At 37.4% G+C, this 17283-nt stretch overlaps 1 protein-coding gene across 1 annotated transcript; it reads right to left on the bottom strand.

The window, feature by feature from the left end:
• Nucleotides 1–79: 79 nt before the first annotated feature.
• Nucleotides 80–16885, bottom strand: LOC104080303 (protein FAM135A-like; the record flags this gene model as incomplete). The annotated part of the gene is made up of 8 exons (XM_009582651.1): nt 16782–16885; nt 11436–11515; nt 6591–6730; nt 6404–6474; nt 5905–6078; nt 3185–3311; nt 2658–2811; nt 80–157 (listed from the first exon to the last, which is right to left on the bottom strand). Coding segments are annotated over exons 1-8 (928 nt in total), but the record flags the coding sequence as incomplete, so codon positions are not given.
• Nucleotides 16886–17283: the final 398 nt, after the last annotated feature.

The raw sequence follows: 17283 nt of genomic DNA, 5'->3' as shown, positions 1-17283 counted from the left end.
TGTATTATTAATAAGAATATAATAATTTATATTATTAATAAAAATCTGAGGGGTTATATCACCTGCTTCGGAAACATACCTAGGTAGGCGTCTCTCTGGGTTCGTGGATATTTTCTTCTGAGAAGGCGTTCATAAAGGACCTGCATGCTGGCCTTGGCTAGTTATAGGGATTGCACACACATCACTAGTTACTACACTCCTTTTTTCATCTGTGATTTATTATTTGCCTTAAAGTTAGTAAAAAAAGCTTATTGCTAGCCTAGCAATTAGTCCAGTTAGATCAGTACATGAAAGCACATAATTTTAGTGTAGTTTCTAGATTAGATATCACTTGTGATACACATTAAGCTAGCATTTTTTATTTCCTAAAACCAATAATACTTAAATGCTCAATTACAATTATTGAGTCCAACAGTTGTCTGCACATGCTTCTGCAAAATCACTGTCTTGTGTTAAAAATATATGACCGAGCAATAGCAAAGCAAACAGAAGAAACAAAATTAAAGAGAGAATAATTTAATTTAAAACAAAAAAGTGATGATTCTGGGATTTAAACAGGACTTGACATTCTCTTCAGCAAAGCCCATTTAAACTTCACACATAAAATCTCCACTATAAAACAGTTAATTTACTTTAAAAATTAAAAATAAATGCAAATGACAATTGTGTACTTTGTGAAGTCCAGAGAGCTTCAATTTCTTTATAGACATCACAGAAACACAGCTTTTTTTTTTTACTCTTGATGGATTTTAGAAAAATGAGCATTAATGGTAGGCATTAGTTATTTTTCATGAGCAAAGGTGAGTAATAGCAGCATAATTAATATTTACATTATTAGTCCTTTTTGTTATATCAATTGTCCCAATCAATGTATATACAAAATAACTGAAACAAATGAAAGAAGGATTTACAAATAAGAAAACAAAGTAATTCTAGCAGAGACTTAAAAAATAACAAAAAAAAAACCCCACAGGAAACAAGCCGACAGCAGAATATGTACAATTAATGTTAAATGTAAGTAGTAATTTTCTCTTCATATATTTATTTTCAGCATTTCTGTTCAAGCTTGCATTCCTAAAGGTAAGCTAAATTACCCACAGAAATGACAAAAGGTCTAACTCAAGTTCCACTGAAGCTTATGAAGAAGTTTTCGGTGACTTCGGTGAGGTTTGAAAGATACAACCCAACTATGCAACTCAATGGCTGGCTTTTTTCTGTTACATATATATTTTGTAGGAATGTTTTAGGGGAGTTGAAGGTCCTATCTGAAACATTTAAGTATCAAGATTTAGTCCAAGTCTATCCTTACAACAAGAATAGTGCCAAGAGATTCTCTTTGGGAAAAACCACATTTTGTCCTTAAAAGGAAGGCCAAGAGTTGAGTCATTCCTTTACCAGGGTGTTCCCCTCCATATCAAGATTAAGATAATTGACATAGAAATATTCTTTGCACCATAATTGTAGCAGTATTTTTGCTTCTAAAAAGAAAAAGCCTTGGTTTCTGGTATTTTTCTATGCACACATTTGTAATGCACTCCCTACCTCAAAAAAAAAAAAAAAATTCAAAAAATAGCTTTGTATTTTGTAATATACAAGTGAAGCAGTCTTTGTTGGAATCACTAATGGACCACATCACATTTTAAAAATAGTTTTCATATCTCAACTTCCAACTTTATTGTTTCATAATGCTTAGTTTTGACATGAGTAAAAATTAAACAATACAAAATCAATAAATGCTGTCTACAATCAATATAAATTCCGAAAGAATATTTTTTTAATTTAAATAGAACTTTACATGACTAAAAAGGTATCTCCTTGATGAGGAAAAAGTCTAACTCATCCTTTATAATGCCAATGTATTTTCCTTTTTTACTGTCACTGCTTTTCTAGTTCACAAGTTCAGGCTAGGCTCTCTAATATACCTGCATTCTACAGAAATGTAACGTACACTTCCATACATTACACTTCATGTAATATTTTCAGTTACTTTTATCAAATGTAGTTACTAGAAGTCTTCATTGCCATAGAACTTAAATTTCTTTCTATAAGACTGTCCTGTAAGAGTTTAATTTTAACTTTATTAAAGAAATAGCTTCTCTAAAAGCATATTTTAACTACTCAGCTTTATAGAAACAGTTCTTGTCTATTCAGATCTCTTCCTAAGTCTTAGGTGACTAAGTCTGCTTAAAAAGTTACACTACAAATTAAGTCAGCAGCAATTTCTTCTTGTAGGCCTTTTTTCAGATAAGTTTCCATTATAATATTCTTCCCAAATCAAAGCTTACAGAGTTCCAATTTTTATAGAAATATACAATGTTTCTTTATAAGGAACAACCAAGCGCAGCATGCTACTTGGATTAAGAGTTTCTCTAACTTTCTCACCACTAAACACAGTGATTTGAAATAACCGGGCAAATCAAGACCAACAAGAAAAAATATATTTGCATAAATTCAGGCTGTTATCTCCTCATTTTATTAGTAACGTGACAGTACTTGTTTCTTTTTTTTTTTCTTGAGTTATTAAATTCCAGCTCAGTTTGAGCAAAGAGATTTTAGATATACAAGATGTATGAAATTTATGCCAGTTTAGTCTAGAAGAGGGGTATTTTTAATAAACATCGACAGGAAAGTGATGCATTTTATTAAATTCAACATACCCAGTTCAATTCGGTGAGAAGAGGGGACCTCCTTTGTTATCATAATGAAATAGCTGTGTAACCCTTTGAAAGCAAGCAGCAAACTGGCACAAAGCGTATAGTGGAAATTATAGGCATGGCTGAGGAAAGACTCTGAAACAACAAAACTGCATCCCTGAAAAAAAAAAAAGAAAAAAGATGAGGCACATATTAATTTTGTACAGTAAATGAAGTGTTAACAACAACTAAAAAGACAGACAAATAAATTGCCTCTTTTCACGAACATCGTCCATATTTTTGCGATTTTCAATGGATTGCAATATCTTAAAAACAAGGTTAAACACTAAATATTGTAAGCTTTCCATCTGCGTGCTCCTGAAGCATGTAACATAGCCTTTTGGAACAATTTTTCTCATTTCCCATACCACGTGGCACACCGCAGTAAGTCTAACGAAGTTCATTCTTTATTAAGTAACATTATTGCAGAAAAGATAAAATTAAACTGCCCAACAAAATAAAAATAAAATGTTATACTGATATATTCTTACATCTGCTGACAACTGTTTTGTGTAGTTATTGCCAAAGACCACACTTTCAAGAGAAGGAATCACAGAGTCCCTGTTTTGCGCTGGTGCATTCCTGTTCAACCATGTATTCTTCACTGGGCGAGGAAAACTGCAAAAAGCACAAATGAACGGATAATTTGAACATACTATGTGTCACAAATCTATCATAGTTAAAACAAATTCTTGGTTTTTCTTGAAAAATAGTAGAAACAAGGACTCTCAGTAATATCTGGAAGTTCTTAGCCTGGTGGGCTGCCCTTTTAAAACCCCTCAGGATGGCCCAGATACCTCAGTCTCTGGTGCTGCACTAGGGGAGCAGTGCTCTTCAAAACATATCTCGGCTAGCTGGAGAAATTGAAGAAATTATTACCCTCAACTGTTCTGTTGCCATCTCTCACCATGAAGGTCAGCAGATTCTGTGCCAGGAGATTGTGGAAGCTCTTCCTCCTTATTTCCAATGCAAACCTTAACTAATTTAAACAATATTCCTGAAAGTTTAAGCCATACAGATAACTTTTTAACTGTAACAGGTAAAAGGCATTCATTTTCTGTCAACTTTGCTGTGGGGACTTTACCTCTTGAAAGTGAAGCAGTAGCAAGCAGTTGGAAAGCTGTCACACAAACTGCCATTGCTGTTTTCCTAAGGGATGCCTGACCTCTGCCTACTGAGGAGGAAAGGCCATCCTCAACCCCTGGGAGAACAGAGCATCCTACAACAGTAGCCTTGTGAGGACAGAGAGCTAAGAAAAATTAATGAAAGATGAATGAACGCAGAAAGTGGGCACTTTTAGATAATGGGCAGAAACAAGCAATAACAGGTTAATAAAAAGAGTAGATTGTACAGAACTCCAGGGCTGTAACCAAGTGGAATTATCTCCTCTCTTTCAAGGAAAGTGTTAATACTGGTTGCTCCTGAGAGAAGGAGAACCTGGATGCCACTCCGAAAATGAAAACACTCAAAAAGTGACCCCCCTAGGAAAGGAAGGGATGCCAATAATGTGCGCGTGACCCGAACAGAGGAGCAAACCGTCACCCAGGAAAGCCCAAAGGACAAAGGGGAGTGAAGTCTGCAATCAGGCTTTTCAGGAAGAGGTGCTCCAGAAAAGCAAGCATGATATGGATACGGCAACTATAAAGTATTTGCTAAGTATTACAACATGGGATAGCCCAGCCGAAATAAAACACTGTAAATTTGAAAGTTTATTCTTCTCCCCACCCCAAGCTGATTTAAAAGACAACTTGGATCCGTAAAATAATTTTATGGACCAGTAACATTTTGCTCTAAAGATAACTGAAGCAGCATGGAAGTTGCTGTTTTGTTTCAATATCTCCTTACACAAGCTATATCAAGTTGAGGTTTAAAATTAAATAGCATTATTGTATCATCACTTGAAAAGCCAGAAACAGAGGAAAAATTGGATTAAAAAACTCAGATTTTCTGCAACCTTTATAAAGTCAGCAGGGACAAATACATTTCTGGCTGAAAATTAGTAACAAAACCTGTTTTTCGTTTTCTCACAATGAAGCAAAGTTCGACCCTACAGCTACGGCATGAATACAGGGGAAACGCTTGAATTTCACTTGTGGTACGGTGTGACAACTTACACTTTACATACATGCTGCTACTTTAAGTGCGTTATTTTATCAGATGAAGTCTTTAACAACAATACTAGCTTAAGATAATTCCCACCTCCTCACTACTTGTTCCTCTCCCAAATAATACTGCACCATCCCTTCAGATGTGCCAGTTCAGTTACTATATAACCATGCCTAAAACACATCACCAAAACAATCCAACTTGGAGGGGAAAAAAAAGACAAAAAAGAAAGCAAGCCAGTTGAATCCTCCAAAGCAGCACAGTCCTACTGCACAGAACAGCTGTCTAACATACATAGAGACATAGCTTTCCATGATGTGAAGACAGGGACAAGCAGTGGGAATACCGTAAGCTAAAGGTTTGGACATTTATGGCACAGCCTGAATTTGAATATGAAGAAACTTGGGGGAAATTGCATGGAGTATTTAAAGACCATGAAAGAAGGCAAAGATAGGTATGCTGAAGAAAAAGCTGTGTAAAGAACACTTCATACGTGTGACTGACTGTATGGCACTCTTTCACACTTACTTTTGAGATAGAGAAGCGAGGTAAACAGAGATTGCAAAGGGTGACACAAGTCAATGAAATAAAAAGGCTTCAGTAAAAATTAGGCAAAAGCTTTTTTAAAGAGAAAATGAAATTCTCCAGTTCCATTTACTTTAGAAAATGGTAAATGCATCATTTGCAGACATCATTGCCATTACAGTAGTAACTGAAAACTGTGAAGATAGCTAACAGAAGATGCCCTATTTGTATTAATGGTACCTATTTCAGTCACTAACTAGAGTGAACAGCAGATCTTCCCGATTAAGAAAATGTATAAATACTTATACATATAAATATACATGTATTAATACAGACATTTATATATTCCTCCTCTTCTCTGGTCTTGGGTATGATCTCTCACGTACACTACATACTATTATGCATTTCAGGTAACTTTGAAAACAAGAAGTTTCTCATCCCTCTGGGCCCTGAATTCCAAAATCATCAGAAAGAAAACTATATTGGCCACAGATTTAACTCCTTCCTAAGTATTCTATTTTTAGAACATTTCCATTTGGACACTCAATAATTTATTTGCATTTTATTAATAAGAGATTACCTTATCAATGGCTGATGCAGAGCAACCAAAGAAGCATGGACTACAACCGATATGACAGAAAGGTGGAAGTAATCAAACATAACATTGACGTAATGATGAAGGCCCCGGTGTAAATTAAAGTGCAACTTTAAAGTTCGGCTACTAATTGGCTGTAGTGTGCTCAGGTCATCTGGTCTAAAAAGAAAATAAAACAAAACAACATACAATTAGAACGATCATATTTAAAGTGCAAGTTATTAATAACTGACACAGATAGCAATTTAACATAGGTCTATGCTTTGGAACGCAATGACATCTCCCCCAGGAAAAAAAAAGTAAAAAAAATCCGAATGAGAGAAACCAGTTATGAAATCTTCACAGACCTCAGCATTCAATTTCTTTTTTACCCTCATATATGTCTAATATGAACACACTATGTCTATATGTAATACAGATTTAATCAGTTTAAAAAGTTAACATATATTGTTGCTTTAATAAAATCTTCTATATTTAAACTTACGAGTAGTCTGTATCCGTGAAGTGTAGATCTAACGTTAGCAGAAAATTCATTTCATTAAGAGACTCCTCAATCTAAAAAGAAATTGTAGAAGCATAAAATCTTTTCAGGTGTCTTATTTATACTAATCCAAGTTGTACATAACAAAGACTTAACTATCTGAATATAGTAAAGTTGAGTGGCAGATTACCTTCCTCTCATCTAACAGCATTTTTATTTTGAAAATCATCACATCGTTCACAGAAACTTCCTCATTTTTGTAAAGAATCTGAAATGTTTTACTGCAAACTATATTGTCATGGATTGAAGCAGGAAAGGCAAGATCTGCACCTGAAAAGAGAAACAAGTATTAACATAATTGGCCTAGAATCTGGAAATCCTGGAGCACCTAATAAATGGAACTATCATTCCTATCAGTTGCATGACCACTATTAAAACTGTAATACCAACAATATCAGCAGTTTCCATTTCAGTCAGCAACTGCTGGAGTTTGACGGAGTGCATTTTGTTTCAAAGAAATACTGTATCAACATTTTTAATGTAATTTGCTTTTAATGTAAGTTATAGACTGAAGAATTTTTGCTTTGTTCCAAATTGGAGTAAGACATTCTAGGCATCAAAAATTCTAATAAAAATCCTAAAATCTGTCTTGTTTCATCATGTTTCAGCATTCATGTTGATTTGCAAGGTTTAACCACACTGAGAACTCTTAACTACCCACAGATGAGGCAAAGAGGTTAAATGACCTATACCACTCCACTGCATTAATCAAGAACAGAGGTGGTTTGTTCTTTCCTTCCAGATCTTTGCATACTACTCTGGCTAGACCAGTTCCAAGTGTATCACCTGAACCTTACGACTCTTCTGCTTTCAGTCCAGAGGCTGTTCATCAAAGAGAGTTCAGAAAAGTGTGATAAATGGTTGGGGAATCCTTGGCCAAAAAAAGGTTAAAAGACTTGTAGAAGAAATAAGAAAGAGAATGGTTTGAAACAGTTACTGAGGAAGTATTTAGCATAATAGCAAGGGGTTATCACACAGAAAATATCATGACGGGCACTATCCTGTGAAACAACACATAAAAGAAGATGGAACTTGGAAGAACAAAAGTAACAGAAACACCAACACCTTCTTATCACTCCTCTATAAGCAGGCTCAATAACATTAACCTCTTCCAGAACACAAAGTCTTAGAAATTGTGCAAATGGGGGTTGAAAACATTATTTTAAATTCTTTTGATTCTTCTTAATAAATTACTTCAAAGGAATCCACAAAAGAAAAAAAAAATCTGTGAAGTTTGCACTTTACAGATTTGGGATCTACAGGCCTCTGATAGAAAATCACTGCATCTGGCAAATATTCCCACTCTACAATCTTCATAACATCTTAGTTCAACTTCCCTTTAGAAACTAGAAACAAGTAAAAATACAGGGGTTTCCTGAAGTGCTTTCATACTTATCATCAATTTAGGTGTCCTGGACAAAACGGTTACAAAGGCTGAATCATTAAAGAGTAATTCCCCTATATATAATGCCACTTTCAGCTTATCCATCCATGTCATCTGTTAAAAGTGAAGGGCAGAGCGGGTATGGTTTCACATGACATGTAATCTGATATAACAGCACAGCATCAGCAAAAGGGATCTCCCACTCCAGTCTGATACAAAAGAAGTAACGGAGACATGAGGCCGAGGTCCCACTTCCTATGCAGCGTTAACTCTGAGTTACAGCTCTCAGTTCTGCTGACTTCAGTGTAATGTGAAACGGCACCCTCAGAAGTGAGAAAGAGGAGTGGAAGAGGAAAAGCTGATGCCAGGAACAGGCTGAGTCACATCTACATGGGGAGCAAGGTCTCACAAACACAAAGTCAACAAGGCAGAACTACTATTTTTTAAGTCAACTGTGCACTGACTGGCCAAGACTATTTCTAGGCTTCTATCTACATAAAAAGCCATCTCAGCTACAGAGGGGGAAAAAATAGCGGGGAATTAATTTATTCTTGCATCGTAAAAATGGACATCTCATTCCTAACTTGCCTTTTTTTTTTTTCTTCTTTTTTTTTCCTGAAAACCAGCCACGAGTTTCTGATAGAAGGAGGAATTCAGAATAGTCTCAAAGCTGAAACAACCTCATACAAGGTAGAATTACATACGTTTTTCTCTTAACTTTCTAGAGCATGACTACATCTCCCTTCAAATTACAAGAATGCCAGGAGAACTTCACAAGGCTGCAGCTAAAGCAAGTGGCTTGCCATATCACATCTGTAATGACACTCGTCCTGGGTCCCGAGCAATTCTAGTGAACTACTAAAGGACGTGGGAAATAGATATGGAAGAAAACTGGATTTAAATTATCATGGGACATCATGAAGAGCTGGGAAGGGCTGGGCAAGGGGTGGAAGGAAATGCAAAGGAACAGAAAGAAGGGAAAACTGAGACTGTGTATTTGACTTGGGGAAATAAAAGGAAGAGATAGATCAAACAGGAAGAGATAGATCAAACAGGAAGAGATAGATCAAACAAACTGTGTGGGAGAGGGGAAAACACACAGCCAAGGTAAGGAAACTGCAGGCGACTTGTGCAGAGGCTAGGGAGAGACAGAAGTAGGCAAAATGACTTGGACTCGAGTGGGAAAACCATGATGCTGTCAAAGGGAATACGATTTAGAACGGATAAGTATGAGGAAGACAGAACAAGGGATAGATAGAAAAGTATGTATCTGACCAACACAGGACATCATTCTCAAGAGTGAGAGTTGTGGGCTCCTGTCCAGCCTCCTCTGGTCAACGAGTAACAGACACTTTCAGATAGTGGGTCAACCCTCTTAGTGCTAGGCCACAGGTAGCATAATAGCAGCTATTTTCTACAAATAACAGCAGTCTCAGTAAATGGCATCAGCTATTCCACCACCTTGAGCAGTAGGCAGTGAGTTAGAGCTACAGCATCCAGCTCTGCTGTATTCATAAAGCAGCTGAAACGAATGGAAGGCAGAGGTCCTCTGCAAGACCAAGCATGATCATATCCACAAGAAGAACAAACTAACGCCCTTTCATTGATCAGCTTGTACCCTTCTCTCTGCTTCGTTGTGGCACAAACATTATCAGTAACTGCCTGATAAACCAAACTGAGACTGATCTAAAAAGGACCCCACTTTTTGGGTTTGGAGGGGTTTGGTTTTTTGCGAAATGGCTGCTTGTCAGCTGAATGAGTTCCCCAGTTGAGTTCCTAGGCCAAATCAGACACTTGTGTCAACAGCGCACAGAGCAACATGAAGGTAAGAAGGAGTGGCTAGGGGGAATCATGGGCTGATTTTTTTTTTTGACAGCACTGCTGATCTAAACTCACTTCAAATTGCAGTCTTAATGTTTACATCCTTTATGCCTAGTAATGAGAGACAAAGGAGCTAACACATATGTCACAATTTACTAACAAGATTGCAGCTTTCTGAAAAAATAACTGAAGACCATTCTAAAATATACCATGAAACGGAAAAACTTTTTTTTCTACTGATATTAAACATATCATTATGTGACACTATTAAAAAAATATTGTTTACTAAAGGATCAGTTTAGCAGAGCTAAATTCCCTAAACCTCACTAAACTTCGCCTTTGAAGGGGAGTAATCTTGGTTCATAAGAATTATTTATTTATTTATTTCACACAAATCCAAGAACTATTCAGGAAGATGACTAAAATTCAGTATCTACACTGTAGCCTCAAAAATTCCGGTTTGAGATTCACTAATCTCATATCACATTTTCTCAGACTGTAGTACGTTTTTCTTCCTTGCAATTCCAAGAATTCCACCTGACGTTTGAAAACTTAATTCATTTTTTGCTTTTCACATTTTTACAGCATGCTGAGGTGTGGGCTTCACAGAATTAGGAGAGCACTAACAGGCTTCTCCAGGTTCAGTTTGCCTAGACAAAGAAACCAGAAGTGAGTGCCAGTTAAAAAAAAGAAAAAAAGATGAGGAAGCGGGCAATTCTGTTCAGGAGGTGTCATGGTTTAACCTGGCAGGCAGCCAAATCCCACGCAGCCACTCACTCACTCCCCGCCCCCCCAGTGGGACGGGGAGAGAATCAGAAGGGTGAGAGTGAGAAAAACTCGTGGGTTGAGATAAAGACAATTTAATAGAGCAGAAAAGGGAAAATAATAATAATAATGATAAAATATACAAAATGAGTGATGCACAACGCAATTGCTCACCACCCACGCTGACCGATAACCAGGTAGCGATCGGTACTTCCTGGATCACGCTTACCATTCATATACTGAGCATGACGTCACATGGTATGGAATACCCCATTGGCCAGCTGGGCTGGCTGTCCTGATTATGTTCCCTCCCATGTTGTGTACCTAGCTCCGTCAGTAGGCATGGGAGCTGTCCTTGGACTAGGAGGGCACTTAGCAACAACTGAAAACATCAGTGTGTTATCAACATTCTCCTCATACTACATCCAAAACACAGCACTAGGAAGAAATTTAACCCTATCTCAGCCGAAATCAGGACAGGAAGCTAAAATCAATTTTCAACTTTGCCACCACACAGCAAGAGAGTAAGTTTGAAAACAGCAAGACTGGATCCTTTCAGGGTCATCTTTTTGGTAAAAAATGGGCTTAGCAATCTGTATAATATACAGTCTGTATCTGAAGTTCTCCACTACTTTGAGGATATCTACTTAAATGAGGAGATCTGCCCTTGTTCATCTCAGTCTGAAGGAGACTGAGAAGACTGAGCAGATCAGTGTCAAAACCAGAAGACACCAGTATAAAGGAATCACCACGTTTTGCTACCAGCAAAGGGAATTAACAGAGGAAAAACAGTAACACAAATTCTGTAATCAACTTTTAAGTCCCATTGCTAAGAGCAAGCTAGTTTTTCAGCAGGTCATCATGGAACAACTTACATTTTTATTGTGTTAATAACAAAATTTAAAACACTTCTATATTAGTTATAACAATGTAAGACAAAAAGCATGCTCCCTTAATTAGCAAGGCAAGATAACGACCTCATTTACTAAAAGTTTTTGCACTTACCAGTTGCATGTAACAAGCTAGCTTCTAATTTGTGTGGAATTCTTGGAGGAATTTTCATAGATACACGAATCTGGTAAAAGCTAAAGCAAAAGACAATGATTGGCAACACATGCGGTACAGTACATCTCATTTACCATATACAGATACATACAACGACAAAGGCAGGAACGGAGAGTGGGAAGAAGGAACAGAGCAAGGAAGTCTACAAAGCTTAAAACTGTCTTAGTTTGACTCTTCATCCTGTTGGGTTTTTTTCTTCATCATTAACCAGAGCGGCAGCCAAACACATGAATAAAAGAAGGAAGCCTCCACACAGAGCTAGTCTTTCCATGACCCCCAGTGATGGGGCAAATATTTATGGAGATACCTGGTAAACTACACCGGAGAAGTGATATGAATAAAAAATCAGGATTGTCAGCTACACTACAACCATCTCAGAAGGATCTACCATGTAGCACATCTACAGGACTGCTACAGCCAGTTCTGCCACTGAAGGAGCTATTTGTGAAACTGCAACACTCTCCTGCCGCCCCTCCAGGATCTTCAGAAAACACACCGCCTACCAGACACTCTCTACGTTGTTTGTGGCCACCAGATATTAAGAAGTGCAAAAAAAGGGTGACACTAGGCAAAATATGACAGTACTTGCAGTGTTAAGACATGCTATCAAAGGCAGGAGCTGCAGGCTTAAAGCCTAAAATTCAAAAAAACCCCACAAGTCTGTTTTCTAGGTCTCTGCCTCCATCTTTAAACAGCTTTTAATTCTATTCAGCTCCATACTGTTTCCAACTTTGATTTTCATCTATGAAATCCCCAATTGTCACCCATACTGATTTTATGGAAGTCTTTACATGACACGAGCACCCATAAATACACTTAGATGACACGTCTCTCCATCTCATCCCATTTCAGATCATTTATTTTTGTGTGAAGGGGTTAGCTTCAGCTCCTCAGTGAGCTGACGTGACCTACCACACAGCCCCACAAACACTAACACCAACGAAAGGGCGGGAGCAAGAACATTCACAAGTAGAGAGCAGGAAGACAAAAACGCCCTTTCAGGCAGAAGCATGGTCTTAAATGGCCTTATGAGTATGCAATTTACCCTTTGTATTCCACTCACGGTGTACACCCTCTCACAGTCTTATGGCTCATTTTCATCATCCCAACTATCCAATTCTAAACTACTCTAATCTATTGTGTTGTTCTCATTTTGGCTTCTAACACTCCAACTAAAACTGACCATCCAGGACTTCACTAGCAACTGATGCAACTGTGTACTAGCCTAACAATCAACCAATAAAAAAATTATTAAATTTAATCCTTCAACAAAATTAAAAAGTCAACTTTAATTTGGTCAAAACTGTATGTCAAAGATTGCTTTATAACAGAAGATATTTAATGAACAAGTGATATTGCTAGAGATAAGAGATGACAGCAAAATGATTCCTACCTTTTAAAAATCAAGTAAAACCACCTACTGCAAACTAATAATTACATATTTTGGTTTTAGAAACCCACAGGTCAAACATGATTCCATATACCCTTCTTAACTGATTCATAAACAGTAAAGGAATTCATTTTGTATTGGATTAAAAAAAAAAATTAACATTAAGCTTTCACTGTCGTCTTCTCCAAGAATGTAAGCAATTGAGGAGATTAAGAGAGCCCTCTCAACATTAATCCAGGAGGATGCAATCTAGTACACTGATGTACTCCTTTTCTCTGGGTCAGATGTGACTTCCATCATTCAATTAGTTACTCATTTCACCTATACTGAGGACACATGATACATTATAATATGTAACAGCCTCAGCAAAGAGATACTTTCCACCAGTCCCAGTTTCACAGTAAACATTTCTGAAGAGCGTGACACTCTACCACTACAAGCTGCATCTTCCCATGATCCAAATGACTAGCCTGTCATGGCAGAGCATACTGCTTATTACTCCAGGTATTAAGAAAAGAATGCAGTATCGTTGGTATGGTTTATATTAAAAATTATGTCTCAGTAGTTCAGAGACATGCCAGATATTTTACTTCGTCTCACCCTAACCTTCTACCAAACCAGGTCGCTTTATTAGACTTAATTTAAAATATCCAAAATCTGCATCATTCTCAGTTCATGTTTAGAATCACATGACAGCTCTACAGAGCATAAATTTAACTAAGGCTTAACAACTTTACTGAATGTGGATAGATCAATAAATTAGGACTGTAACAAGGTAAAATGAAAGGCAAAGGCAAAATAAAAACTGTGCAGTGAACAGAAAAAAGGTACAATGTGATACTCCTATTACTTAATGCAATAAGACTTGTTTGCCCTAAAGATGCTATTAAGTGACTGTTTACAATCTTGGCCTCAAAGAAAGCAATCAATAGAATTGTTCGTGCTTAGAATGTAATTTGTGAAACCAAAAGGCTGTTAGGACATCCTTCCTTTTCCTATTATTACTTGCTAGCAATTAATCAAAAGCAAATTATTCTACACTTTACCCAGTAAACCCTTTATCTGCCTGATATAATTTAATCTGGGTTAATGGGAAGATGAAGGTGTATTGTTTGCTTGTTTGAGACAGGTGGCTTTGGTTTTCAGCAGATTTATACTTTAAGCAGTTTATAACATAAAATGTTCACCTGTTAATCTGAATAACAAAATCCTGTAGGATTCATCCAGCTCAGGGCAAATACGTAAACATTAATTCAAAATCTTGTGCCTAGATCTTTGAAACAATTATCCAACTGCATCAATATAATTAAATAAGAAAAACAACCTCCTACACAGTATTTATCCAAATTATTCACTGCCATTCATCTTTAAATGCCATATATATTAAGGATCTATCTGCAATGAAGAGCTATGATACTGAAACAGGGTACTTTATTCATGAAGGAATTGCATTTGTAATACATAAAATAAGGAAATGCTTTCTAAAGTTAAGATACACATTCCTCATTTGACAGCAAATTTTAAAAGACATTTCAAAAAAATGCAAAGCCTTGTCACTCTCCTCCCCCCAAGCCCTGCCTTCCTCATCTTCCTTCCATCTCTGGTTCAACTTATTAATAAATTTGTGTTGCAATGCATCCTTTTCTATTTTAAAAAACCCACAAAACAAAGCCAAGTCACTTTCAACTATTTCCCAGCTATACCATAAACACTGCTTAGTTCTCGTATACATAACAACTGACCCATAAACCTGATCTATTCTATTGTATCTGCTTGGGCTTCCACACAACAGTTCAGTATCAAGGACTTATTACTCACCTATAACATTCTTATCCCAAATATCCTTAAAATACTCTGTAAATAAGAGCTGAATACAATCAACTCTCCATTATCTTATGTATCGAGAGAATGAAGGTATCCTGGGTAGTGGAAAATCCCAGACAATAACAATGCTGCAGAACATGCCACCAATGGTACAGCAGATGTGCCCAAATAGATGAAATAGCTTGGGTCTACCAAAGCTTTCAAACCCCAGTCCAGCATCTTCCAAGAGGTGGCATGTGTAGACCTAATCAGGCAGTTGCAGGCTTAGTACTACCACTTCTCAGAGGGTATAACAGTTTTGGTCCACCAGGATGTCTATACTAAAACACCTTCCTGAAGGCCACAGGAGTGGAGAACACGCTATAAACATTTCAGTAGCACGGCCTGTGCTAAAGCAAAGTCAGTAAGATTCACATGCCCAATCTCGCTACAGCGCATTTTCTCTGACACACCTGTAGTCCCAGAAACATGACAGAGGAATATTCGAACTGACCCTGCACCAGTTTGGCTCCTTCTCAAGTCCTGACTCTGACGGCAACCTGGAAAAATGCCTTACTGATAACAGAAACAGGGGCTCTATGTTCATTTCAAGATTTATGTAAAACTATTTTCCAGAGCAGAAATATTAAAAAAAGAAAACAGATTAAGCTTTGTAATTAGCATTAAGATTCCAGAAAAGTGCTGGGGTTCTTAAAGCTTAGACTAGTAGTGATGTTTTTTGTGAAGATTTTTGAAGAATAATTTGAAAAAGTCTGTGTTATAACCTGTCCCTTAATCTCTCTTTTGACTGCATTAAATGAGGAAAACACCATCTTCAGATTACTAGGGGTTGCAATTTTCAGATAACAAAGAAGTCAGAAATATTTTGATGAAAATGCTTTAAAGCTACTCTCCCTATTTTGAAGAAAAGAATCAATGGTATTCAGAAAGGTGGTATACTGTACAAACACACATTAATCACCTGTGAAACAGCAGCATCCATCAGTGTAAGGACCTTTTGCTACCTTTTGCTCCATTAGCTGAAGCAGGATAGCTGAGTATTTCACTAAATAGAGAATAAAACAATGGAAATACCACCAAGAACTGTAATTTACAATATGATGAAAAAATGCACTAAAAAAATGGATCAGAAGCAAGAACCTGATATGCAGTAGTTGCTAAATTGCCCTGATAGATTATGCTGTGATGTTTAGAACCACCACCCGATAATTCAGCAAGATGTATTTGTATCATCTTTGATAATACAACTACGTTTTGGCATTTTAAAAGCCTAGGTTACAACGGCAGCTAATGAAGTAGTCTTAACGTGAGTCACTACAGTACAGGCAATGCAGGAAACAGATTTGGGATGAACGGCAGACTGACAGTTGGATGAAGGTTTGACACCACACAAAAAAAAGATTTTGAGTGAGTCTTTAGCACCATTTTGTCACGACAATGAGCAGGTTACAACTACTTGACATTCATGTTGCTGATGTAAGAGTAATTTGAAGGACAGTCTCCAAAGGGAGACTGAGCAAACTGAGACTTAACGATACTTAAGCATTGGAACAGATAAGTTGTGGAATCTCCATCCATGGAGGCTTTCAAGACCTGAGGGGGACAGAGCTCCAAGCAACATGGTTTGGATTGAGTGCTGACCCTGCTTTTAGCATGAAGGTGGACTATATGACATGCTACTATCCCTTCCACCCTGAATCAGTCTATGATCCCAGAGGTTAAAGGAAACCTACAAAACAGGGTTTAGCAATTTACAACATGGTGACCGAAAGGCAACACAGCAAGAAGTGCATATGGTTGGGAGCTGGTACAAAAAACAAGTTGGAGAGATATCTGTGAATAGAGCATATTCCAGCTCCTGGCTTTCCCAAGTCTAAACTCAGGAAGTCATTCCTTCGTCTACACAGGCAAGATACTTCTCAACAGTGATTTGCTTGCTTCTCTGAAATGCAGCATCTTCCAGTTCCTATTAAATTTCCAGTGTCATAGACTTGAAGAAAAAAAAGACAATCCACAACACTATCTCTGAAAATTTGCCAACCTCTCCTTCTCTAAATGCTTCCAGCATTTACCTTTTCTTATCTTGGCCACAGACATGAGGTTGAGGATGAACACCAGATCTCTTGCTCTGATTGCACTGCTTAAAAGCTTTGTCCTGAAACAGTTCCACATCCATCCTGCAAGAGGCACCCTTTGCATTTGCTTCACAGTGTCTGAGTTAGCCTAAATATTTGAGATGTTTACTGAGACAGCATACACAAGCGAAGCCAAGGTCACCAATGAAGAGCTTATAAATATCCAGAAAATTTCTGCCAACCCCAGTCTATGCAGTCTTTCTTCAGTAAATAAATGCGTGTATTTGCTGATGTCCATTTATCTCATTTGGTCCTCAATATAATCATATGCAACTCCATAACCACGCTATTAAAAAGTTCAAGGATATCTGGAGCTTAGTGTCCTTACTACACACCTTGTAGGAAAAGGTCTTCTGAAAAAGGTAGTGTTGTGGTCTAACCCGGCAGGCAGCTAAACACCACACAGCCGCTCGCTCACTCCCTCCCCACCCCGCAGTGG

This window comes from Fulmarus glacialis, unplaced genomic scaffold (assembly GCF_000690835.1).
Source record: "Fulmarus glacialis isolate BGI_N327 unplaced genomic scaffold, ASM69083v1 scaffold46767, whole genome shotgun sequence".
NCBI classification, from domain to species: Eukaryota; Metazoa; Chordata; class Aves; order Procellariiformes; family Procellariidae; genus Fulmarus; species Fulmarus glacialis.
Note: the sequence above shows the minus strand (reverse complement) of the source record. Positions and strands in the feature narration are given on the sequence as shown.